This window comes from Eleutherodactylus coqui, chromosome 1 (assembly GCF_035609145.1).
Source record: "Eleutherodactylus coqui strain aEleCoq1 chromosome 1, aEleCoq1.hap1, whole genome shotgun sequence".
Lineage (NCBI taxonomy): Eukaryota > Metazoa > Chordata > Amphibia > Anura > Eleutherodactylidae > Eleutherodactylus > Eleutherodactylus coqui.
The window spans coordinates 183,609,838-183,634,899 of NC_089837.1; the positions used below are offsets into that span (position 1 = coordinate 183,609,838).

Sequence of the window (25,062 nt, forward strand, 5' to 3'; positions counted from 1 at the left end):
GTTAAAAAAGTAACTTAATATGGCAAAATAATAGAAATAGAAAAGAGCAAAGAGGGTCAGGTGAAAATATTAAAAAGTTTATTATTTTAATATTTGATGCTCACGCAGCCAAACCTTTAAAATGTGAAAACCGTATTTAAGTAGCCAGTCACTGTCTTGTGAGTATTTAACTTTACAATTATTCCCTTAGCAACAAGTCATATGTCATTGTATGGAGCAGGCTGTCTTTGACAGGTAACAGCTGCCCATTATCCCTTTAGATGTCACTGTGAGTAGTGGCAGCAGAATTTGGCCTGACACAGTGAGGGAGCTCTATCTATCACCCAAAAACAAGATCACAGGATGTCAATTGAGTACCATACCAGCCTTTGGCATTGTGAGGCCCCCAGACCTGGCATTGTTGTCTTCCCTAATAGAATGCCTACAAATGTATGATACACTGCTATACTGAAGTATTGCAGTATAATGCAAATCCAATCAGATGATCATTTAAGCCCTCTATGGAGAGTATAAAAATAAAAATAAGATTAATAGCCTTTTTTATTAGCAAACAAATATTAAAACCCTCTCTTTGCAGCAAAAAAAAAATAGATATTACTGCATGCAGAAAATTCCAGTTAATTAAAATATAACATTATTTATCCGACATAGTGAAAGCCATCAGAAAAACAGAATGCTAGAATTGCGGGGGTTTTTTTGGTCACCCTGTCAAAGTCCCAATAGAAAGTACAGTTTGCCCCTTATAAGAAAAAAAAAAGCCATCACATCACCCATCAACAGGATAGTGAAAGCTTTGATGGTCAAAAGACGGTGGTAGTTTATTATTGGAAAAAAAGAGAGCATTTATAGAGAGAATTTATAAAAAATGTGAAAAAAATAAATGGCGGTAAAATGCTATTTTTTTTAAAGGTATTTTATTTTTTTTAACAGTACGGCATAGAATGAACTATATAAATTTGGTTTTGCTGTAGTTGTACTGACTCACGGAATAAAGATAGCATGTCATCTTCACTGTATCATAAACATAGTGAAAACAATCCTTCCCAAAATGTTAAAATTGCATTTTCCCCCCTTGTTACCTAACTTTTTTAAGTTAGGTAACATGGGGGGAAAAAATTATTTTAAGTTTTTCAATACATTATATTGTACGTTCAATGGTATCATTGAAAAATACAATTCATCCCGCCCAAAAATCAAGCCCTCAAGTAGCTATGTCGATGGAAAATGTAAAAAGTTATGGAGGAAAAAGTGAAAACGAAGCAGGGCTGCTGCAGGAAGGGGTTAATGAAGACACAGCATGAGATTTATTAATACTGTCGTGCTATGCAGTGCACATCACATTCATCAACAGGACACACACATTGTTTATACCTGTGGAGTGGATGAAGAAGAATTGCAAGTTGGACCTGCATTGTTGTAAGCCATTTTTCTTATTAGACTTTGTGATGCAAGGGCTTAGAATTGGCTTAAGCACATTGATAAATCTGCACTGCAACTTCCCTTCTATTCGGGGAATGGAGTTCACTGTAAAAATAAGAATATTCAACATGAGTTACATAGATCATTACATTATAATTAGTTTCTTTTTTGCATGCTTGTTTATAGGAAGAAGGTCATGTCTGTTTCTGAACAGAATGGAAAAATTGCAAAAAGCGATCGTAAGAGAAACCAGAAATTTCCTAACCAACAAGGGCAAGCTTATACAGATGAACATAAAGAAAGAAGAGAAAGTAGAAGACTGGGAAAGGGGAGATCACAGGACATTCCAGAAAAATCAGAAGAAGCAACCAACATGGAAGAAGATAAGGAACGGGCTGATGAAGAGTATCAAACAAGATATAGAAGTGACCCTAACTTAGCCAGGTACCCTGTAAAGCCACAACCCGAGGAACAACAGATGCGCATGCATGCCAAAGTTTCCAAGGCACGGCATGAGAGGAGACACAGTGATGCATCGCTACCACATACAGAATTAGATGAACCAGAAGTTCCTGAAAACAAACTAGGGAAGAATTCTCAAGCGCACGGGACGCAGGACAAAAGAACTCTTCTAGAAAGTCAGCAGTCCTATTCTATTGATGGGGTAGTTTCTAAACCAAACCAAGTGTCAAATCACAGTCCACCTAGTCCTAGACGTAGCCCTGTGCCACCAGAACACATCGAGGCTAAAAACCATGATTCTTTCAAAAAGCAAACTCGGTTAGACCCAAGTTCTGCTCTTTTAATGCGAAAGAGTAACCGTGAAAAAATGGAGACCATTTCAAGGAACGATTCTCTTAGTTCAGATCAATCAGAATCTGTTAGGCCATCCCCACCAAAACCCCACCGATCTAAAAGAGGTGGAAAGAGAAGACAGATGTCAGTGAGCAGCTCAGAAGAAGAAGGAGCATCTACACCAGAATATACCAGTTGTGAGGATGTGGAAATCGAAAGCGAAAGCGTTAGTGAAAAAGGTAAGATGATGCTTTGTTTTGTAGTATTTCAATTCTTCCAATTTTTCATTGGTGAATTGGTCAGTAGTAACACTGTAATGTTAAGGCGACCCTCCAAGCCTGGACAAAGGTGGCCGCATGGCTTCTCTGACTACTTGATGCAAAATATGCATTAGTATGCATCATTAGTCTAAAACACTATGTCTGCTTTGTATCACCGATGCTGCCCATGTGAGCAGTGCTGACCAGGTAGATCAGCATGTAGTGTCTTAGACTACCAATGCATACTAATGCACAGTGTGCATCAGGTAGTCAGAGAAGCCATGCGGCCACCTCTATCCAGGCTTGGAGGATCGCTTTAATACTGTATATTAGATTGATGCCATGAGAGGGGAGTCTGAGCAGCAGTGGCCGCATCTGGGTGGTCATAAGGCAGAACTTTTGAGCTGAACACCAGGATGAACCAACGTTAAAGGCTCGTTCACATCAGCGCTTTTGAGTTTTGTTTTCCCGCCCAATCGGAACCATATTATGATGGGATTGAACAGCGCCAAACTGATCCCATGGACTATAATAGAATTAATTTGGTTTTCAGCTGGGCTTCTGGCATTATTCAGGACGAAACAGGGTATTGTGCTATTTTGGCTTGTTTTTTAGTGGAATTAATTGATAGAGGTTCCGAACAGAAGCTCTGACGATGATGTGAATGCGCCTTTATAGAGAAAATTAATGTACAGTAATTATACATAGGGGAGCAAAAATCCAAAGGCAGGTAGGTACTCCATAATCAGAGCAGACCCTAGGTTAATTGGTGTAGAATAATCCCACCAGTATCAACTCGAAAGTTAAGCGAAGTTTGTACTTTAGTTTGTTTCTCCACAAATTTTTTGCCTAACCACTTAATCCAAATAATCTAAATGGTCGTCATTGTGATGATGTAGGACACAGCAGTGAGTCTCCCTTTGACTCTACTTTTGCAGACCTGTATATACAACTCATGTTACTATAGATTGTACGCGTATATAGTACCATCATATTCTGTACATATAAGTCATGTACATATATACCATCATATACTTCATGCATACAAATGCACATTTTCATCGTACTTTAACTTGACTTAGTGTTAGGTGTCAAATTAAAGTTTGCTGAAACTATGTATTTAACTCATTAGGTCTCAAGTTAACAGTTCTTAGGGATGGGCCTATTTTGTGCCTTAACTCCTTAACAGTCCATGAAATACAGTTATGTCATGGAGGTTCGGGGTTTGTATGGATGAGGATCGGGGGTCGATCACACTCCATACAATGCAGATGCCAGCTGTTTCTTACAGCTGACACTCGCCTGCAACTCCGCTGTTCGCAGCTGGTAACCCCTTAAATGTCTTCTGACAGCGGCCTTGAAATGCTTTGATCGGTATTCGGGGGTCCTGAATGGCCCCCTGTGATGAGGTTGCAGGGTGCCATTCAGTTCCCATTGCTGCTGGGGGCCTTCTGAAAGCCCCTAGGGCTGGCATCGCAGATTGCCTATCAAGCCATGCCCGTGAGGTGGCTTGATAGATTGCCTGTCAGATCACGGTATAATGTAATACTATGTAAATATAAAACAAAAAAACCAAACATATTTAGCCTAAGCTAATAGCCCAAGCAATAAAAGCAATGTATTATTTACCCCACATGGTGAACAATGTCAGAAAGAGAATAGAAAACACAACGTCAGAATTATACCTTTTCGGTCACTCCAAGAAAAAATGTAATAAAATGGTACCAATAGAAACTACAGGGCGTCCCACTAAAACTGAGGTATGTCAATGAAAAAATAAAAATGTTATGTACAGCAAAAAAAAAACTAAATACATTTCGTATCTAAGTAATCATACTGACCCATAGAATAAAGTTATCATCTTGTTTTTGCTGCAGTTTGTACGCCATAAAATTTTTAAAAAGTTTTTAAGTACATTGTATATTACATTAACCCTTTCCAATCCACTGTCTGGCGTCTTAAAACATTATGATTTAAGGCTGTACAGCTCCGATGTTGGAAGACATCCGTCGGGGTTCTCTTAATGTATATTGCCAGCCTCTCTGCTGTTGGAGCCTATCCAATGTGTCACCTTATGCAGTACTGGCTTTATCCAGCATGTAGCGCCGTTGTATAACAGCAGAAAAAGAGTAAGTCCCCTAGGAAAACCAGAATACAAATTGGATTGGAAATGGTTAAATAGTACCATTAAGAAATACAACTTGTCCTGCAAAGAAAGCCCTCAAACAGCTACGATGATAGATAATTAAAAGAGTTATGATTTTTAAAAAATATGGAGGAAAAATTGAAAAAAAAAAAAAGGCCTTGGGCACAACAGCGACCTTCTATGGCCAGTAATTGGCTGCAGCAGTAACAGGTCTTGGTCAGCAGAAACCTGGAAGTATAGTGGCTATGAAACAATTTTAAGTAATGGGAAAACCCCTCTAACTCCTTAAGGACCAGACACTTTTTAGGGTTTTTCATTTTTTCTTCAGCTACCAAAATTATTTTTGCTGCTTTATTTTCCCGTGGCATATAGGGGTATTTTTAATATATTTTTCACTGACTTTTTCCCCCGGGTTTTATTGAGGGTAAAAAGCTAAAAAAAAAATATTTTCTTAAATTTATAGTTCTTTATTTTTAAAATTAGTAAATTTACGCTATAATAAACTATGGGAATGGGTTCCTCATTTTGTTTCAGATGTTTTGATATATAATTTGTATAGCTTTGGATTACAGACCGCTTACAGCAATGGTTTTGTATCATGTGGGTCATTTTCCTTTTTATATATATTTTTATTTAATTTTGTAATTCATATTTACTTATTTTTTTGTAACTCTGGGGGTCATTCACATTGTCTTTTTTTTAAATTCTCCAATTTTCCACTGTAGCTAGTTACAGGGAAAAACATCCCCCTGTAGTGACAATAGTCAATCCTGCAGGACCCTGCAGCTCTGCTGTAACAGGGGATCCCAGCGGTTGCATAGCGGAACTAACACTTCCACTTAACATTTTCAGTACATAGCCTTCATTGAGCACTATGTACCCAGGAAAGGAGAAGGCAGAAGGGATTAAAAACTGCTTCTCCCTTCTCCTCCGGGTTCTCAGCTGCGACTAACATCCGACAACCTGACTTGCTCCTGCTTGATTGCAGGAGCAGAGGCTTTAATCCTGCGCCATATTTTTGCTATCAGACGGGATTAAAGCCCAGGACCGAGCGCCGTATATTTACAATGCATCGTCCTTAAGGGGTTAAGGACCAAGCGATTTTCATTGTCGCCTTGCAGGAGCGATAACTCATTGACATAGCTTTATAACGTCTTGTTTTTTTATTTTTTTGTGGGATGAGTTGTATGTTTTAATGGCACATATAATGTGTTATATAATTTTTATTACATTTTTTGAGGGGAGATTGTTTTATGCATTTTGTTTTTACAGCCTCCTCCAATCGGTGAAAATAGCATGATAACTTTCTTATCTGGAACAGTATGGTTACTGCGATGCCAAGTTTTTATAGATTTTTTAACTACTTTTGCATAATAACAACACTATTTTTAGAAAAATGACTGAATCTGCTTCCCTGCTTTCTGGGACTCATAACATGTTTATTTTTATGGCAACGGAGCTCTGTGAGGTCTTGCTTTTTGCGGGAAGAGTTGTAGTTTTTATTGGTAACATTTTCGGATATATATGACTTTTAGATAGCTTTTTATTGCTTTTTCGGGAGGCAAATAAATGAAAAATAGCAATTCCATCATTAGTTTTTAAAACTATTATTATGGCATTGATCATTGAGATAAGTGACAAAACATTTTCATTGTTTGGGTCGTTATATAAGCGATACTACCTTTCTTGCTGCTTTAAAAAAAATTGTAAAATGTATTGTATATTGACAGCGCATCGCATAGGGAACGTGTTTAATTTTTATGCCTGCTAAAACTGAACGACAAATTACAAGTGAATGAATTATCATTCATCCTTCAGTCACTTGGCAGGATTTACACTGAACAATTATCTTCAGATTCCTGCGATCCAGCAAGAATCTGAACAGTAATCATTCCATGTAAAAGGGTCCTGATGACTTGTTCACACAGTTTTAGTGAAGTTTTGAAGACCCCTTACTCAACAAGTGGAGAACAGTTTCTGACGGGCTTATTTAGTCTCTATGCCAGGGACAGTGTGAGCTGTAAATACACCCTGTCTCAGTGGTTCTGTCTTCGTTGCCATGTCCTGCTTCTCAGGAGTTCAGCCGCACTCACATTTCTCTCCAGATTTATCCAGCAGGTTGTCTCACTGCGGGACAACTTGAATCCTTCTTCAGCACCCATCCCGCTGTGTACTCCTCCCAGTATAGTTGAGCATTGTATCCATATCTCAAGACTGCAGAGCAAACAGTTCATACTGTAGGTATCTCACCAACCCACATTTAGGATGTAGCTATGGCCTCCCTTGGGTGCGAGCACAGCACTGGACCCCCCACACTGGTTTCCATACTTCTTTCTGAGCTTCAGCAGATTCTGCAGAGCTTAGCACAAACTGACGATGCAGCTGCTAAGCTGCAACCCACATGCAATCCTGGCAGGCCCACCTGCTATCAGTAAGGCAGTTCATGCAGCTGAGTCCGATGCAGAATTTTCAGTGCAGAATTCGGCTCTAGAACTGCAGCAGAAATCTGTGGATAAGCTATGGGTTTAGCCCTGTCAGTTAGCAAAATCCGCATGCAGGATTTCTGACGTGTTTCCATATGGATTGATGTGGAGGGGTAGCACTTCTGCATGCATATACTCGTGGAAACTTATTGGAAAATCTGCACCAAGATGTTGCCCATTGATAGGGTTAAATGCACTTGTGGATCCGCAGCCAAATCTGCAGCAGAATGGATTCCTCATCAGATTCTGCCATATGCACATACCATTGTTGTAATTCAATTAGTTCCCTTTGTACTTCGTCAACCGCCCTCTAGGCCTTGCTCAGCAAAGCAACTGAGACTTCTCTTAGAACACAGATCCTGCACCTCATGTGAGCTCCTGCACTTTCACTCAACTGCACCAAACTACCTTCTTTTATGGGTTCTCCTCTGCCCCCTATCTGTGTACTGGCGCAGCATTTCTAACGACAGCAGGCTCCTCTCTCAAGTGTCTTCAGCCACACTGTTCCTGCCTGTCTGTTGTCAGCCTCTTATACATACACTATAACAGAGCCATCTAGTGGCCACAGCAAAACACTACAACCTAACATAATGCAGACACTTTCATGTTTTATTTACAGTATACACAATCACATATATACAGTACACAGAAGGGTAAGGCCAGCTTCACACGACTGGATTCCTGTTGCAGAATCCGCAATCAATGTAGTAAATTGCATGCATTGAAAGGCATGTGCTTTTGTTTTTTCACACACACTCATGGATAAGAATTGTGCATTCTGCGAGCGGAGGAAAAATCGTAGCATGCTCTTTTTTGCTGCGGACTCAATGGAGGCTGTCTGACCCACAGCCCATACCTAATTAAAATTGCGTATGGGCCGCGGATACCAGCGTCATCGCTAAGCGCCGGCGCGGTAAATACAAATATTGAAAACATTAAGTCTGTACTACGCATGACCAATGGCGAGCCGCTGCGGTCATATGCAATGCAGAAACCAATTGTATGTATAGTCACCAGCCGGCTTCACAGCCGTAATCAGCTGTGGGATCCCGCATGCGGAATCAAACCCAATTCTGTGAAGCTGGCCTTACCACGATGGTGAGCGGTCTGCAAACCATGTCTTATGAGCAACAGTTAAAGGATCTGGGAATGTTTAGCTTGCATAAAAGAAGGCTGAGAGGAGACTTAATAGCGGTCTACAAATATCTGAAGGGTTGTCACACTGCAGAGGGATCAGTCCTATTCTCATTTGTACAAGGAAAGACTAGAAGCAATGGGATGAAACTGAAAGGAGGAGACACAGATTAGATATTAGAAAAAACCTTGTGACAGTGAGTGTGATCAATGTGTGGAACAGGTTGCCAAGGGAGGTGGTGAGTTCTTCTTCAATGGAAGTCTTCAAACAAAGGCTGGACAGACATCAGTCTGGGATGATTTCATGAATCCTGCACTGAGCAGGGGGTTGGACCCGATGACCCTGGAGGTCCCTTCCAACTCTACCATTCTATGATTCTCTTTTTACATAAGACCATCTAAAGGCCAATACAACCATCTACAAAAGATACATGTACAGTCTTAGTTTCAAGGGAAAAAGTACATTTAATGCAATTACTCTACTCCTCGGTGAAGCCATTGCCATCCTTGGCCCTCCACTCAAAACAATTGAACAATATTACCCCTTACACTTCTTCTGGGGTTTTCTGTGTTAAACTCATAAACACAAGACAAGTGTTTATTTCTGCAGTTCTGCAGCAACAGTCCCTCACTCCTGTGGAACTGGCTCTTTCAGCTTAGTGTTTATCTGCTACCTTTCCTCACTAGCGTCACTTTGTGGACTTCTGGCACAGTGAATCTTCCACTCTGATATACTTCTGGGACTTCACTGTATGGCGGACATCGACAAACAGGGTGGTTAGTGACAACTGGACTCTGGGTGCTCATGAATGGGTGAGTGAGTGCTGCCTCTGATTGGCTCAGCGCAGGGACCAATCAGGGGCAGCTCTCAGCTATTGAATGACAGCGCTCCTTTGATCGGGCCCGTTTCGCCGAAAATGCTGCTAGCTGCAGATTTTTCGGCGAATTGACGGCCCCGGTCACGCGATTTGCGGATGCGCATCCGTCATGCGATCCGCAAAAAACGGTCGTCTGACCGAGGCCTGAGTCTGTGGTTTCCAAAAAGAATTTCAAATTTTGATTCATCTGACCAAAGAACAGTTTTCTATCTTGCCTCGGTACATTTTAATTGAGGTTTGGCATAGAGAAGATGCCAGCATTTCTGGATTGTGTTGATGTATGGCGGCTTCTTTGCATGCTGAACTTGCATTTATGGATTGCATGGCAAACTGTATTCCTGATTCCATACAGTAATTTGCATTACAGAGTCATGCCTGTTTTTATTGCAGTGCCACCTGAGGGCATGTAGATCCCGATCATCCAATATTGACCATCGGCCTTGTCCGTTGTGTGCATGCATTTCTCCAGATTTTCTGAATCTTTTGATGATATTATGTGGGTGGGATATAGAAAGTATTTGCAATTTTACATTTTAAATTTTTTTTTAAATTGTTACACAATTTTTATAAACAGTTTTTAACAGATTGATAAACCTCGGTGCATCTTTGTTTCTAAGGCTGGGTTCACACAGGGCAGATTTCTAGCGGAATTCCCGCGGTTTAGCCACACCGAAAATTCTGCTGGAAAAGCACAGCCGCCGGCATTCCGCTGTGGTTTTCTATCCCCATAGAGAGAAGCAAAGCCGCAGCGAAAAAAAAAAAAAATAGACATGCTGTATATTCTGAATTCCCACCACAACGCTCGTTCCGCCTGGATTTGCCGCAGCGATTTGGCCCGCCATGTGGACGAGATTTTTGCAAATTCTTGTCCACATGGCTGTCTAATCCTGGGATTAGCAGCTGCAGGTAGATCTGCAGCAGCAAAATTCCGCACGGAAATTCTCCGGCAAATGCGCCCTGTGTGAACCTAGCATAAGGACTTATGCACACGGGCAGATTTTTGCTGCAGAATCTGCGGTGGGCGTCTGCATTATATAGCATACAATGGAAAGGTGATTTTTAATGCTCACGAGCGGAAACCAGTTGCTGTTTCTGCTCACGGATGAAAAATCACAGCATGCTCTATTTAAAGTCAATGGAAGCTGTCCAATCCGTGGCCATTCCGCAATCATCATTTTGGAAAGGCTGCGCGATCCACGTCATTGCCTACCGCGGAAATCTGTACTGCGCAGGTGTGCTGGCAGCCCACCCACAGTACAAAAGAAAAGAATAAAAGACATGTATGCAAGGTCGCCAGCAGGGGGCACGGGCGGAATCTGTGCATGCCCGTGTGCAGGCGACCTAAAAGACTCTACCTCTCTAACATGCTTTTTTATTCACAATCACGTGACTTATTAGAAAAATGACCCTCCAGCTGTTTTTCAATAGTACCCCTTATTTTTCCAGCCTTTTATTAGCCCTGTCCCAAATTTTTTGAGATGTGTTGCTGCTAGAGATGAGCGAGCACCAAAATGCTCGGGTGCTCGTTACTCGGGACGAAATTTTCGTGATGCTCGAGGGTTCGTTTCGAGTAATGAACCCCATTGAAGTCAATGGGCGACCCGAGCATTTTTGTATATCGCTGATGCTCGCTAAGGTTTCCATTTGTGAAAATCTGGGCAATTCAAGAAAGTGATGGGATTGACACAGCAACGGATAGGGCAGGCGAGGGGCTACATGTTGGGCTGCATCTCAAGTTCCCAGGTCCCACTATTAAGCCACAATAGCGGCAAGAGTGGGCCCCCCCCTTCCCAACAACTTTTACTTCTGAAAAGTCCTCATTAGCAATGCATACCTTAGCTAAGCACCACACTACCTCCAACAAAGCACAATCACTGCCTGCATGACACTCCGCTGCCACTTCTCCTGGGTTACATGCTGCCCAAACCCCCCCCCCCCCCGCACGACGCAGTGTCCACAGCGCACACCAAAGTGTCCCTGCGCAGCCTTCAGCTGCACTCATGCCACACGCTGGCCTCATAGCAACACCACCCTCATGTCTATTTATAAGTGCGTCTGCCATGAGGAGGAACCGCAGGCACACACTGCAGAGGGTTGGCACGGCTAGGCAGCGACCCTCTTTAAAAGGGGCGGGGCGATAGCCCCCAATGCTGTACAGAAGCAATGAGAAATAGAATCCTGTGCCACCTCCATCAGGAGCTGCACACGTGGGCATAGCAATAGGGAACCTATGTGCCACACACTATTCATTCTGTCAAGGTGTCTGCATGCCCCAGTCAGACCGCGGTTTTTTATAAATAGTCACAGGCAGGTACAACTCCGCAATGGGAATTCCGTGTGCATTCACAGCATGAGTGGCTCCCTGGAACCCACCGGCTGTACATAAATGTATCCCATTGCAGTGCCCATCACAGCAGAGCTAACGTCAGACTAAATGCAGGTGGGCTTCGGCCCACACTGCATGCCCCAACCTGACCGGGGTTTTTAATTCATAGACACAAGCAGGTACAACTCCCTATTGTGAAGTCCCTGTGGACTGACAGCATGGGTGGGTGCCAGGAAGCCACCGGCGGTACATAAATATATCCCATTGCATTGCCCATCACAGCTGAGGTAATGTCATGTTTAATGCTGGTGGGCTTCGGCCCACACTGCATGCCCCAGTCAGACTGGGGTTCTTTAGAAGTGGACACATGCAGTTACAACTCCGTGTGGACCCACAGCATGGGTGGCTCCCTGGAACCCACCGGCGGTACATAAATATATCCCATTGCAGTGCCCAGCACAGCTGATGTAACCTCAGCTTTAATGCAGGTGGGCAAAAAATTTATTGGATTACACTGTAGGCGAGGGCCCCAAATATTGGTGTACCAACAGTACTAATGTACCTCAGAAAAATTGCCCATGCCCAACCAAGAGGGCAGGTGAAACCCATTAATCGCTTTGGTTAATGTGGCTTAATTTGTAACTAGGCCTGGAGGCAGCCCAGTTAAAATAAAAATTGGTTCAGGTGAAAGTTTCAACGCTTTAATGAGCATTGAAACGTATAAAAATTGTTTACAAAAATTATATGACTGAGCCTTGTGGGCCTAAGAAAAATTGCCCGTTCGGCGTGATTACGTGAGGTTTCAGGAGGAGGAGCAGGAGAAGGAGGATGAATATTATACACAGATTGATGAAGCTAAAAGGTCCACGTTTTTGATGGTGATAGAGAACGATGCTTCCATCCGCGGGTGCAGCCTACGTATTGTTTAGGTATCGCTGCTGTCTGCTGGTGGAGAAGAGAAGTCTGGGGAAATCCAGACTTTGTTCATCTTGATGAGTGTAAGCCTGTCGGCACTGTCGGTTGACAGGCGGGTACGCTTATCTGTGATGATTCCCCCAGCCGCACTAAACACCCTCTCTGACAAGACGCTAGCCGCAGGACAAGCAAGCACCTCCAGGGCATACAGCGCGAGTTCAGGCCACGTGTCCAGCTTCGACACCCAGTAGTTGTAGGGAGCAGAGGCGTCACGGAGGACGGTCGTGTGATCGGCTACGTACTCCCTCACCATCCTTTTACAGTGCTCCCGCCGACTCAGCCTTGACTGGGGAGCGGTGACACAGTCTTGCTGGGGAGCCATAAAGCTGTCAAAGGCCTTGGACAGTGTTCCCCTGCCTGTGCTGTACATGCTGCCTGATCTCCGCGCCTCCCCTGCTACCTGGCCCTCGGAACTGCGCCTTCTGCCACTAGCGCTGTCGGATGGGAATTTTACCATCAGTTTGTCCGCCAGGGTCCTGTGGTATAGCATCACTCTCGAACCCCTTTCCTCTTCGGGTATGAGAGTGGAAAGGTTCTCCTTATACCGTGGGTCGAGCAGTGTGTACACCCAGTAATCCGTAGTGGCCAGAATGCGTGTAACGCGAGGGTCACGAGAAAGGCATCCTAACATGAAGTCAGCCATGTGTGCCAGGGTACCTGCACGCAACACATGGCTGTCCTCAGTAGGAAGATCACTTTCAGGATCCTCCTCCTCCGGCCATACACGCTGAAAGGATGACAGGCAAGCAGCATGGGTACCCTCAGCAGTGGGCCAAGCTGTCTCTTCCCCCTCCTCCTCATCCTCCTCATGCTCCTCCTCCTCCTCCTCCTCAACGCGCTGAGATATAGACAGGAGGGTGCTCTGACTATCCAGCGACATACTGTCTTCCCCCGCCTCTGTTTCCGAGCGCAAAGCGTCTGCCTTTATGCTTTGCAGGGAACTTCTCAAGAGGCATAGCAGAGGAATGGTGACGCTAATGATTGCAGCATCGCCGCTCACCATCTGGGTAGACTCCTCAAAGTTTCCAAGGACCTGGCAGATGTCTGCCAACCAGGCCCACTCTTCTGTAAAGAATTGAGGAGGCTGACTCCCACTGCGCCGCCCATGTTGGAGTTGGTATTCCACTATAGCTCTACGCTGCTCATAGAGCCTGGCCAACATGTGGAGCGTAGAGTTCCACCGTGTGGGCACGTCGCACAGCAGTCGGTGCACTGGCAGATGAAACCGATGTTGCAGGGTGCGCAGGGTAGCAGCGTCCGTGTGTGACTTGCGGAAATGTGCGCAGAGCCGGCGCACCTTTCCGAGCAGGTCTGACAAGCGTGGGTAGCTTTTCAGAAAGCGCTGAACCACCAAATTAAAGATGTGGGCCAGGCATGTCACGTGCGTGAGGCTGCCGAGCTGCAGAGCCGCCACCAGGTTACGGCCGTTGTCACACACGACCATGCCCGGTTGGACGCTCAGCGGCGCAAGCCAGCAGTCGGTCTGCTCTGTCAGATCCTGCAGCAGTTCGTGGGCCGTGTGCCTCTTCTCTCCTAAGCTGAGTAGTTTCAGCACGGCCTGCTGATGCTTGCCCACCGCTGTGCTGCCACGCCGCGCGACACCGACTGCTGGCGACGTGCTGCTGCTGACACATCTTGATTGCGAGACAGAGGTTGCGTAGGAGGAGGAGGAGGGTGGTTTAGTGGAGGAAGCATACACCGCCGCAGATACCACCACCGAGCTGGGGCCCGCAATTCTGGGGGTTGGTAGGACGTGAGCGGTCCCAGGCTCTGACTCTGTCCCAGCCTCCACTAAATTCACCCAATGTGCCGTCAGGGAGATATAGTAGCCCTGCCCGCCTGTGCTTGTCCACGTGTCCGTTGTTAAGTGGACCTTGGCAGTAACCGCGTTGGTGAGGGCGCGTACAATGTTGCGGGAGACGTGGTCGTGCAGGGCTGGCACGGGACATCGGGAAAAGTAGTGGTGACTGGGAACTGAGTAGCGCGGGGCTGCCGCCGCCATCATACCTTTGAAAGCCTCCGTTTCCACAACCCTATACGGCAGCATCTCCAGGCTGATAAATTTGGCTATGTGCACGTTTAAAGCTTGAGCGTGTGGGTGCGTGGCGGTGTACTTGCGCTTGCGCTCCAACACTTGCGCTAGCGACGGCTGGACGGTGCGCTGAGAGACATTGGTGGATGGGGCCGAGGACAGCGGAGGTGAGGGTGTGGGTGCAGGCCAGGAGACGGTAGTGCCTGTGTCCTGAGAGGGGGGTTGGATCTCAGTGGCAGGTTGGGGCACAGGGGGAGAGGCAGCGGTGCAAACCGGAGGCGGTGAACGGCCTTCGTCCCACCTTGTGGGGTGCTTGACCATCATATGTCTGCGCATGCTGGTGGTGGTGAGGCTGGTGGTGGTGGCTCCCCGGCTGATCTTGGCGCGACAAAGGTTGCACACCACTGTTCGTCGGTCGTCTGCACTCTCAGTGAAAAACTGCCAGACCTTTGAGCACCTCGGCCTCTGCAGGGTGGCATGGCGCGAGGGGGCGCTTTGGGAAACAGTTGGTGGATTATTCGGTCTGGCCCTGCCTCTACCCCTGGCCACCGCACTGCCTCTTCCAACCTGCCCTGCTGCTGCACTTGCCTCCCCCTCTGAAGACCTGTCCTCAGTAGGCGTAGCAAACCAGGTGGGGTCAGTCACCTCATCGTCCTGCTGCTCTTCCTACGAATCCTCTGTGCGCTCCTCCCTCGGACTTACTCCAATTACTATTACCTGAGTGATAGACAACTGTGTCTCATCGTCCTCCTCACCCACTGAAAGCTCTTGAGACAGTTGCCGGAAGTTCCCAGCCTCATTCCCCGGACGCCGGGAACTTTCCAAAGGTTGGGCATCGGTCACGACAAACTCCTCCGGTGGGAGAGGAACCATTGCTAGCCATTCTGGGCAGGGGCTCGGGAGCAGTTCCTGGGAGTCTGCCTGCTCCTCAGAATGTGTCATTGTAATGGAGTGAGGAGGCTGGGAGGAAGGAGGAGCAGCAGAGGATTCAGAGTTGCAGCAGTGGACGGCGCAGAACTCTGGGTGGTCGATAGATTGCTGGATGCACTTTCTGCCATCCACGACAGGACCTGCTCACAGTGCTCATTTTCTAGTAAAGGTCTACCGCGTGGACCCATTAATTGTGAGATGAATGTGGGGACGCCAGAAACATGCCTCTCTCCTAATCCCGCAGCAGTCGGCTGTGATACGCCTAGATCAGGAGCTCGGCCTGTGCCCACACCCTGAATTGGGCCTCCGCGCCCTCGCCCGCGTCCACGTCCTCTAGGCCAACCCCTACCCCTCAGCATGCTGTATTACCAGTAGTGCAGAAACAGAACGTAAATGTGCCGCTTATTGGCCTGTGGTTGGAGGCTGACTTCCCTTACGGAACGCACAGCAGAGCCAGGAAACAATTTTGCCCACGCCTGTAGTGAGACGTAGGTGCGTATGACTGAGCTAGTGGAATTCACAGCGCAGAAGCAGTCAAGTGGCCAAAGGCCAGTAGTAGGCCTTAAGTATTTTGCTTCTATTTTTTTAAAATGCTGAGCTGATACAGCAGACAGATACTGTAGGCAGCGTATAATATTATGTATACTGTTTCCCTCTGGCGGGATGACGGCGTTGATGTAACAGAGACAGCAGATCCAGGAAACAATTTTGAGCAAGCTTGCTGTAACGCTTAGCTGCGTATTAATTAGGACTACTACCCCCAGCAGATAGATACTGTAGGCAGCGCATAATATTATGTATACTGTTTCCCTCTGGCGGGATGACGGCGCTGATGTAACAGAGACAGCAGAGCCAGGAAACAATTTTGCGCAAGCCTGCTGTAACGCTTAGCTGCGTATTAATTAGGACTACTACCCCCAGCAGATAGATACTGTAGGCAGCGTATAATATTATGTATACTGTTTCCCTCTGGCGGGATGACGGCGCTGATTTAACAGAGACAGCAGATCCAGGAAACAATTTTGCGCAAGCCTGCTGTAACGCTTAGCTGCGTATTAATTAGGACTACTACCCCCAGCAGATAGATACTGTAGGCAGCGTATAATATTATGTATACTGTTTCCCTCTGGCGGGATGACGGCGCTGATGTAACATTGACAGCAGATCCAGGAAACAATTGTGCGCAAGCCTGCTGTAACGCTTAGCTGCGTATTAATTAGGACTACTACCCCCAGCAGACACACAGTAAACTGAAGACGGTCACAGGCAGCCCAAATATAGTATTTTTCCCCAATTTTTTGGAAAAAGCCCACTGCCTATATAGCCTGAGTATCTCTTTCCCTGCCTCACCAGTACTGGCCCTCTACTCTGTACAATGACTGCAGACTGCGGACGCAATGCTCTGCATGCCCGATATACAAAAAAAAAAAATTGTGCAACACTGCTAAAAGCAGCCTCAACAGTACTGCACACGGTCAGATGTGGCCCTAAGAAGGACCGTTGGGGTTCTTGAAGCCTAAAATCACTCCTAACGCTCTCCCTATAGCAGCTCCGGCACCAGCAGCACTTTCCCTGATCTCTGTTAGAATGCATCTGTGGCGAGCCGCGGGAGGGGCCGATTTATATACTCGGGTGACACCTGATCTTGCCAGCCACTCACTGCAGGGGGGTGGTATAGGGCTTGAACGTCGCAGGAGAAAGTTGTAATGCCTTCCCTGTCTTCCTATTAAGCGCGCTAACGTCTCAGAGATGAAAGTGAAAGTAACTCGAACATCGCGTGGTGCTCGCCTCTAGTAACGAGCATCTCGAACACGCTAATACTCGAACGAGTATCAAGCTCGGACAAGTACATTCGCTCATCTCTAGTTGCTGCCAAAAAATTTTTAAAAATAAAATGGAAAAGTTTTTCATTTCACCTTCTGATATGTGTTCTATGTTCTGTTGTGAATAAAATATTGTTATACGAGATTTCCAAATCATTGCAATCTTTTTTCTTTATATTTATTTACACAGGGTCCCACTTTTTGGAATTGGGGTTGTGTGTATATATATATATATATATATATATATATATATATATATATATATTGTGAGACGGTGACCGGCAAGGTGCTGGAGGGCAGGTATGTGTCGCCTAGGATGCTCTCCTATGCTGCCTTGGGGAGCGCTTGGGCAGATATGGGCCACCGAGCAGCCTGGGTTCGGTGGAGGAAGCCGGCAGTATATTGTTAGTAGCATTAAGCTACTAACACGTTGTAGTAAGTAAGTGGCTCCAAGCCGCATAATCCGGGCTGGCTTTTCCTGGAGTGACCAAAGTGAAGGGTGGGATGGTCACTCCCACGTACCAGGTGGGGCTAGTACCAGGCCTTATTAAGCCTGGGCCTACAGGGCCTAGAGGGAGAGCTGAGACCTTTGCAGGTCTGAGAGTCCTGGCTGGCTGTGTGCAGGAGCCATTTGTGTTACCAGTGTGTAGACAGGGACGCTACCTGTTTAGTAAGTGCTCGGACGAGCAGGATTTACTTTATGTTTGCCTGGCGTTAAGGCTTGTATTTTGCTTTGTTTGCACTGAAATAAAGCCAGGCGAAGCCTGGACTAAAGACTTTATCCCAAGTGTCACTGTCTCTGACTGCTTATGCCCAGGTTGCTACTGATCCTAAATGCTAATCCCTCACATATGGTGTTTGGATGCGGGCAGCGGTCTCAAAAAGACATACACCAATTAATGGACATTTTGCTGCAGCAGCTGGAGAACCGTTGCTAAGGGCAACTGCCCAAGAGAGATTGACTGGAGAGTGCTGTAACCCCCATGTCCTGGGTGAAAGCTGCAACGGCACAGCCATCAGATACTGCCAAGATGGAGGAACTGATAAAGCAGATGGTACAAATGAACGTGCAGCAACAGCAAGCGTTGGCCCAGCAGCAACAAGTGTCGGCGACCCAGCAAAAGATCCATGAGGAGGCCATGAGAGCTCAGGCCGAGACTAATGCTCTCCTGGCGCAAAGTGTGCAGAGGTCGTCTGGTTCGCTCCCCACCACCCGTACCGCTGTACAGGCGGCCTCACAAAAAATGACGGCCACCGATGACATCGAGGCCTGTCTCGCGGTCTTTGAGAGAGTGGCCGAGAGGGAGAAATTACCAGCGCCTCAGTGGGCTGAGGTAGTAGCGCCTTTCCTGACGGGAGAACCCCAAAAGGCCTATTTTGACCTCGGTGAGCAGGATGCCAAGGACTATATCAAGCTCAAAGGTGAGATCCTGGCACGCTTGGGCGTGGACACCCATGTGCGGGCCCGACGAGTACACGCCTGGACTTTCGCAGATGACCTACCAGCTCACTCCCAGATGTACGACCTGCTCCACCTGGTGAGAAAGTGGCTGCAGCCAGAGGAGTCGTCCCCGGTGGAGATCGTACAAAGAGTGGTTCTGGACAAGTTCGTCCGCTCGTTGCCCCCCGCAATCCAGCGCTGGGTGGGACAAGGGGGTCCCCAGGATGTGGGCCAACTCGTGAGCCTCGTCGAGAGGCATAAAGCCACGGAGGACTTACTGCAAGCCGTGCCTCCTCGACGTTCCAACCCCGGGAACAGCAAGTCGGCCGGAGCACCTGGTAAGACTGTTCCATATGTAAGGGGTGTCAAAAGTGTCCCCAGGGGAGGCGGCTCAGAGGGGGATCGTTTGGGGCAGAGTAGGAGCCCCAAATGGACATTCGGGTCCCGGGTAGAACCCCAAGGAGACCGGGCCTCCATACGATGTTGGCGCTGTCATGAGCCCGGGCATCTTGCTGCCAACTGTCCCCTCACTGTGGAACCCATGGACTGTGACTCTGCCCGGCGGAGGTCGATGTTCGCACGGCCAGTATGTTCTGCAGAGACTGTGTCAGAGACTGATCGACCATTATGTCACCTAAAGGTGAATGACTTTGTGGTGACAGCTCTACTGGACTCAGGGAGCTTGGTTACGCTGGTGCACTTCAGCCTGGTCGATCCCACAACCTTCACCGGCCGTCGCATGGTGGTTGTATGTGTGCATGGGGACACCAAGGAGTATCCTATTGCCCTTGTAAGACTTGAGACTCCGTGTGGACTTGCCACCCATGAGGTGGGCGTCGTAAAATCCTTAATGCACACCGTGATCCTCGGGAGAGACTTTCCCCTATTTTGGGACTTGTGGCGACACCGAGGGTCGTCTGCAAATAAGGTTCATGATAATGCAAATGTGTATGATGTGTGTCCAGAACCGTTTGACCCTGAGGGTACGGTTCCAGCAGTAGGGGTGACCCAAGAGAATGGGGATAACATTCCCTTAACAGTACTAGCGGGTGAGACGGAGGTACAGGACGAAGTGGTTACTAAGCCTGACTTAGAGGTCTCGCGTGCCAATTTCGGAACTGAGCAGCTCCGAGACCCCACCTTAGTAAAGGCCAGGGAAAATGTTAAAGTACTAAATGGGGAGCCTCAATTCCCAGGGGCTGATACTGTGTTTCCACACCTGGCAGTCAATCAAGAATTGTTGTATCAGGTTGACAAGGTCCGTGGGGAGGTTGTGGAACAGCTGGTGGTACCTCAGTCTTATCGTAGGATGGTCTTAGACCTGGCGCACAAGCATGTGCTGGGAGGTCATCTCGGGAGCGAAAAGACTAAGGAACGCATCCTTCAGCGTTTTTTCTGGCTGGGGGTACATGGTGATGTAAAACGTTACTGTGAGTCGTGCCCGGAGTGTCAAATAACAGCTCCTATGCCCCATTACCGGAGCCCCTTAGTGCCCTTGCCCATCATAGAGGTGCCGTTCGAGCGGATCGCTATGGACCTAGTTGGGCCCTTGGTAAAGTCTGCCCGGGGTTACCAACATATATTGGTGGTTGTAGACTACGCCACCCGTTACCCCAAAGCCGTTCCTTTACGCAATACGTCATCCAAGGGTATTGCAAAGGAACTACTTCACATGTTCTCCGGCACGGGCATACCAAAAGAGATCCTGATGGACCAAGGAACCCCCTTTATGTCAAAGGTCATGAAGGAATTGTGTAAGCTGCTGAATATTAAGCACTTACGGACCTCTGTGTACCACCCACAGACGGATGGTCTGGTTGAGAGATTTAATAAGACCCTAAAAAGCATGCTAAAAAAGGTAGTCAATAAGGATGGGAAGGACTGGGACTGTCTGCTGCCATATTTAATGTTCTCAATCCGTGAAGTCCCACAATCCTCCACTGGGTTCTCTCCCTTTGAATTAGTTTATGGTAGACATCCCCGAGGGCTCCTTGATGTAGCTAAGGAGACCTGGGAGCACGAGTCCACCCCCTACAGGAGTGTTATTGAACACATCTCCCTCATGCAAGATCGAATTGCAGTGGTCATGCCCATTGTTAGAGAACATTTACAGCAGGCTCAAGAAGCCCAAAGCCGGGTATATAACCGGTCCGCCAAGGTGAGAACCTTCAACCCTGGGGATCGGGTACTAGTGTTGGTGCCCACCCGAGAAAGTAAATTCCTAGCAAAATGGCAAGGGCCCTATGAAATAATTGAGAAAGTCGGAGAGGTAAATTATAAGGTATACCAACCAGGTAGGCGGAAACCAGAACAGTTGTACCATGTAAACCTAATTAAGCCATGGAAGGACAGAGAAGCCCTGACTGCAGTAAGCACCCCCCATGGTGGGGTCCCAGAAGTGTGTGTATCAGGGTCCCTGTCCAAATCCCAACAACAAGAGTCGAGGGAATTTATACAACGTAATTCAGATGTGTTCTCTGATTTGCCAGGGCGTACTGGTGTCATAAAACACGACATCATAACTGAACCAGGGGTAAAGGTTCAGTTGAAACCGTACAGGGTTCCAGAAGCCCGCAGACGAGCCATCTCAGAGGAGGTCAAGAAAATGCTAGACCTCAGAGTAATTGAGGAGTCGAAAAGCAAATGGTCCAGCCCTATCGTGCTGATACCAAAACCTGATGGCTCTCTGCGCTTCTGTAACGACTTCCGGAAGCTAAATGAAGTGTCAAAATTTGACGCATACCCAATGCCGAGAGTAGACGAGTTAATTGAGAGACTGGGTCATGCCAGGTACTTTTCCACTCTCGACCTTACTAAAGGCTACTGGCAGGTTCCCCTTACAGAGAGCGCGAAAGAAAAGACTGCGTTTGCCACACCAGAAGGGTTGTTTCAGTACATCTGCCTACCCTTCGGTTTGCATGGAGCCCCAGCAACCTTCCAAAGATTGATGGATATCATACTCAAACCCCATCGTCAATATGCGTCAGCATATTTAGATGATATCATCATCTTTAGCGAAGACTGGGACAGCCATCTACCCAAGGTACAGGCAGTACTGAACTTCCTTAGAAAAGCAGGGCTCACAGCAAACCCAAAGAAGTGCGCACTGGGTCTTGAAGAAGCACGATACCTGGGGTATATAATAGGTAGGGGTATTATAAAACCCCAGGTCAATAAAGTTGAAGCTGTTCAGAACTGGCCACAACCCACAACTAAAAAGCAGGTGAGAGCCTTTTTAGGCATTGTAGGGTACTATAGGCGGTTCATGCAAAACTTTGCTAGCATGGCAGCACCCCTAACAGACTTGACCAAGAACAGTAAGTCAGTCATGGTCAAGTGGAACCCTGACGCAGAAAAGGCGTTCCAAGAGTTAAAACGGGCCCACTGTAAACGTCCAGTGTTAGTGACACCCAATTTTAAAAGAGAATTTATTGTCCAAACAGACGCGTCCGATGTGGGACTGGGAGCAGTTCTGTCCCAGGAAGTAGAGGGAGAGGAACATCCCGTGATATATCTGAGCAGGAAGCTCACACCACCCGAAAAAAATTACAGTATCGTTGAGCGGGTGTGCCTAGCCATCAAGTGGGCCCTGGAATCCCTAAAATACTACCTGCTAGGTCGGCACTTCAGGCTGATCACAGACCACTCCCCCTTAACCTGGATGTCACAGGCAAAAGAAAGAAATGCCAGAGTCACTAGATGGTTCCTGACCCTTCAAAACTTTAGTTTTTCGGTAGAGCACAGGGCCGGAAAGCTACAGGGCAATGCCGATGCCTTATCAAGGACGCATTGCATGACGGCGAAAGGTGTCCGACCCCACAGGCTCGAACAGAGGGGGAGGGTATGTGAGACGGTGACCGGCAAGGTGCTGGAGGGCAGGTATGTGTCGCCTAGGATGCTCTCCTATGCTGCCTTGGGGAGCGCTTGGGCAGATATGGGCCACCGAGCAGCCTGGGCTCAGTGGAGGAAGCCGGCAGTATAGTGTTAGTAGCATTAAGCTACTAACACGTTGTAGTAAGTAAGTGGCTCCAAGCCGCATAATCCGGGCCGGCTTTTCCTGGAGTGACCAAAGTGAAGGGTGGGATGGTCACTCCCACGTACCAGGTGGGGCTAGTACCAGGCCTTATAAAGCCTGGGCCTAGAGGGAGAGCTGAAACCTTTGCAGGTCTGAGAGTCCTGGCTGGCTGTGTGCAGCAGCCATTTGTGTTACCAGTGTGTAGACAGGGACGCTACCTGTTTAGTAAGTGCTCGGACGAGCACGATTTACTTTATGTTTGCCTGGCGTTAAGGCTTGTATTTTGCTTTGTTTGCACTGAAATAAACCCAGGCGAAGCCTGGACTAAAGACTTTATCCCAAGTGTCACTGTCTCTGACTGCTTATGCCCAGGTTGCTACTGATCCTAAACGCTAATCCCTCACAATATATATAGTAGTGCAGTACACAGGAGGGCCAGTAGAGGGCCAGAGACAGGACTTCTATTGCAAGGGTTAATCAAGGGGTGGAGCAGGAATGAGATAAAAAGCCAGTTCCTACCAAGGAGAGATGGAGAGTGTCTGGCTGAGAGTAAGGAAAGAAAGCTCAGTGGAGCTGCAGGGCTGTTAGCCCGAGTGTGTGGCTGAATAGGCCAGAGGTGGACAGGGAGACGCCCATCAACGAAACACCTAGCAGAGGTGTGTGTCTGGGAGGACCAGACTTAGCTAAAATGGCTGCTGGACCCTGGCAGCGTGTGTGACCGGCTTGGAGATAGAAGCCCCGCTGTGCGCTGCACCTGCAAAGTGTGACCTGATCAGGCCGGGACGGTCGGATAACTATATGTTAGACTATAATTTTGTTTGCCTGAAGCTAAGGTTGGACTTTTGTTTGCTGTTATAAAAATAAACGCATGCCACGCCTGCTTTTGGATTGCATCCGCTGGTGTTCCGTCCCTGAATATCGCGAAACCCGCATGCTACCGAGCTAATCGCCCACAATATATATATTTATGTACTCTCTCCCTGCTTAAGGGCGCCCACCCACTGGCGCTTGCGATTTTCGTGCGTGAAAAACGCAGCGTTTTCGCGGCGTTCTTCGCCGCGTTTTCGCGGCGTTTTCGCGGCTTTTCCATTAATTTCCATTGACTTTCATGGGTGCATTAGGAGAAAAATAAGGACACATATGCAACTGACAGTTCCTATGTTAAAAAACGCAACGCAACGCAAAACGCCAGTGGACAGGAGTACATTCAATTCTAATGGCTCTGCTGGAAAAACGCAAAACGCAAAGAAAAAAAAAACCCCAGTGGGTGGGCGCCCTCATACACATTCACACAGCAGGAAGTGGTTATCATAGAGCAGGAAGCTCAGCTGATCACCAGGTTCTGCATTCTGCTGACCGCTGATGAGAGACAGCGGACAGAAGGGTAAAGGCTGGTTTCTAGGAGGGGAGAATGGTCGACCCAATGCCCTGTCTCCTCCCCAACAGATGGTGGCCAACTCCTTGCGAGACCACACAGGTAGCACATAGCTAAGGACGGCCCTACTCACGTAGCTTTATGTTGCTGGGAAATTAAGAAAGTTATGATTTTTTTTTTTTATTTAAAAGGAAAAATAAAAATACAATAAAAACAAAATGAACTGCAGCGGGAAGGGGTTAATGTGTGATAGTTGTGACTTATGAGAATATGTGTGTGTCTCATGTGTGACTTCTCCTATTTTGAAGGCCATAGCATTAAAAGCTATTTAAACAGGATCTCTTGCACAAAAGCAAACAGAAAAGCCACGTGTGCATAATACTGAACAGGAGATGCAGACACGCGTTGTTGTCTCATAGCCAAGAGGGGCATCATTGCGTGTCCATCAAGACAAAGCGCAGGCTGTAGGCTTACATATGTCTTTTACTCCCTGCTGCCGTCACTTTTGTGGTGTTGAGTCTGTATTGTGTCACCAAACTCATCCTTCCACACTGAGCTCTTATGTGTATGATGTGATAAGAAAACAGTCCTGTCTTGTGCGATGTCATCTCCTAAGGATCCTTTCACATGGAACAATATCATTCTGATAATCGTAGTGTGTAAACAGTGAACGATAATTGTACGCTTATCGCTCATCATTCATTTTATGCAGATGTAAAAATCATTATTCACCAGAGGGTCAATGAAATGCAAAAGACACATTAGCTGCTTATTAGACACAAGTGCAGGAAACAACGCAACGCGTTTCGGAGTTTAAAAGACACTTAAAAAGGGTGTCTTTTGCACAACGAAACGCATTGCATTATTTCTTTTGTTCTGCACTTGTGTCTACCATGTTTCCCTCAAAATAAGACAGGGTCTTATATTAATGTTTGCCCCAAAACAGGTGCTTGGTCTTATTTTTGGGAAATGTCTTATTTTACTTACCCAGTAGGCTCGGTCCAGGTCCTCCCCGCTGATTTCCAGAGCC

General features: G+C 47.0%; 1 protein-coding gene across 1 annotated transcript in view; it reads left to right on the top strand.

Annotated features, from left to right (window-relative positions):
• RIMS1 (regulating synaptic membrane exocytosis 1) overlaps positions 1-25,062 on the top strand; it is a 363,560-nt gene that overhangs the window by 91,770 nt on the left and 246,728 nt on the right. The window contains exon 4 of the mRNA XM_066604485.1: positions 1,606-2,453. Coding sequence (XP_066460582.1) covers positions 1,606-2,453 — 848 coding nt within the window. The remainder of the gene's footprint in view (positions 1-1,605; positions 2,454-25,062) is intronic.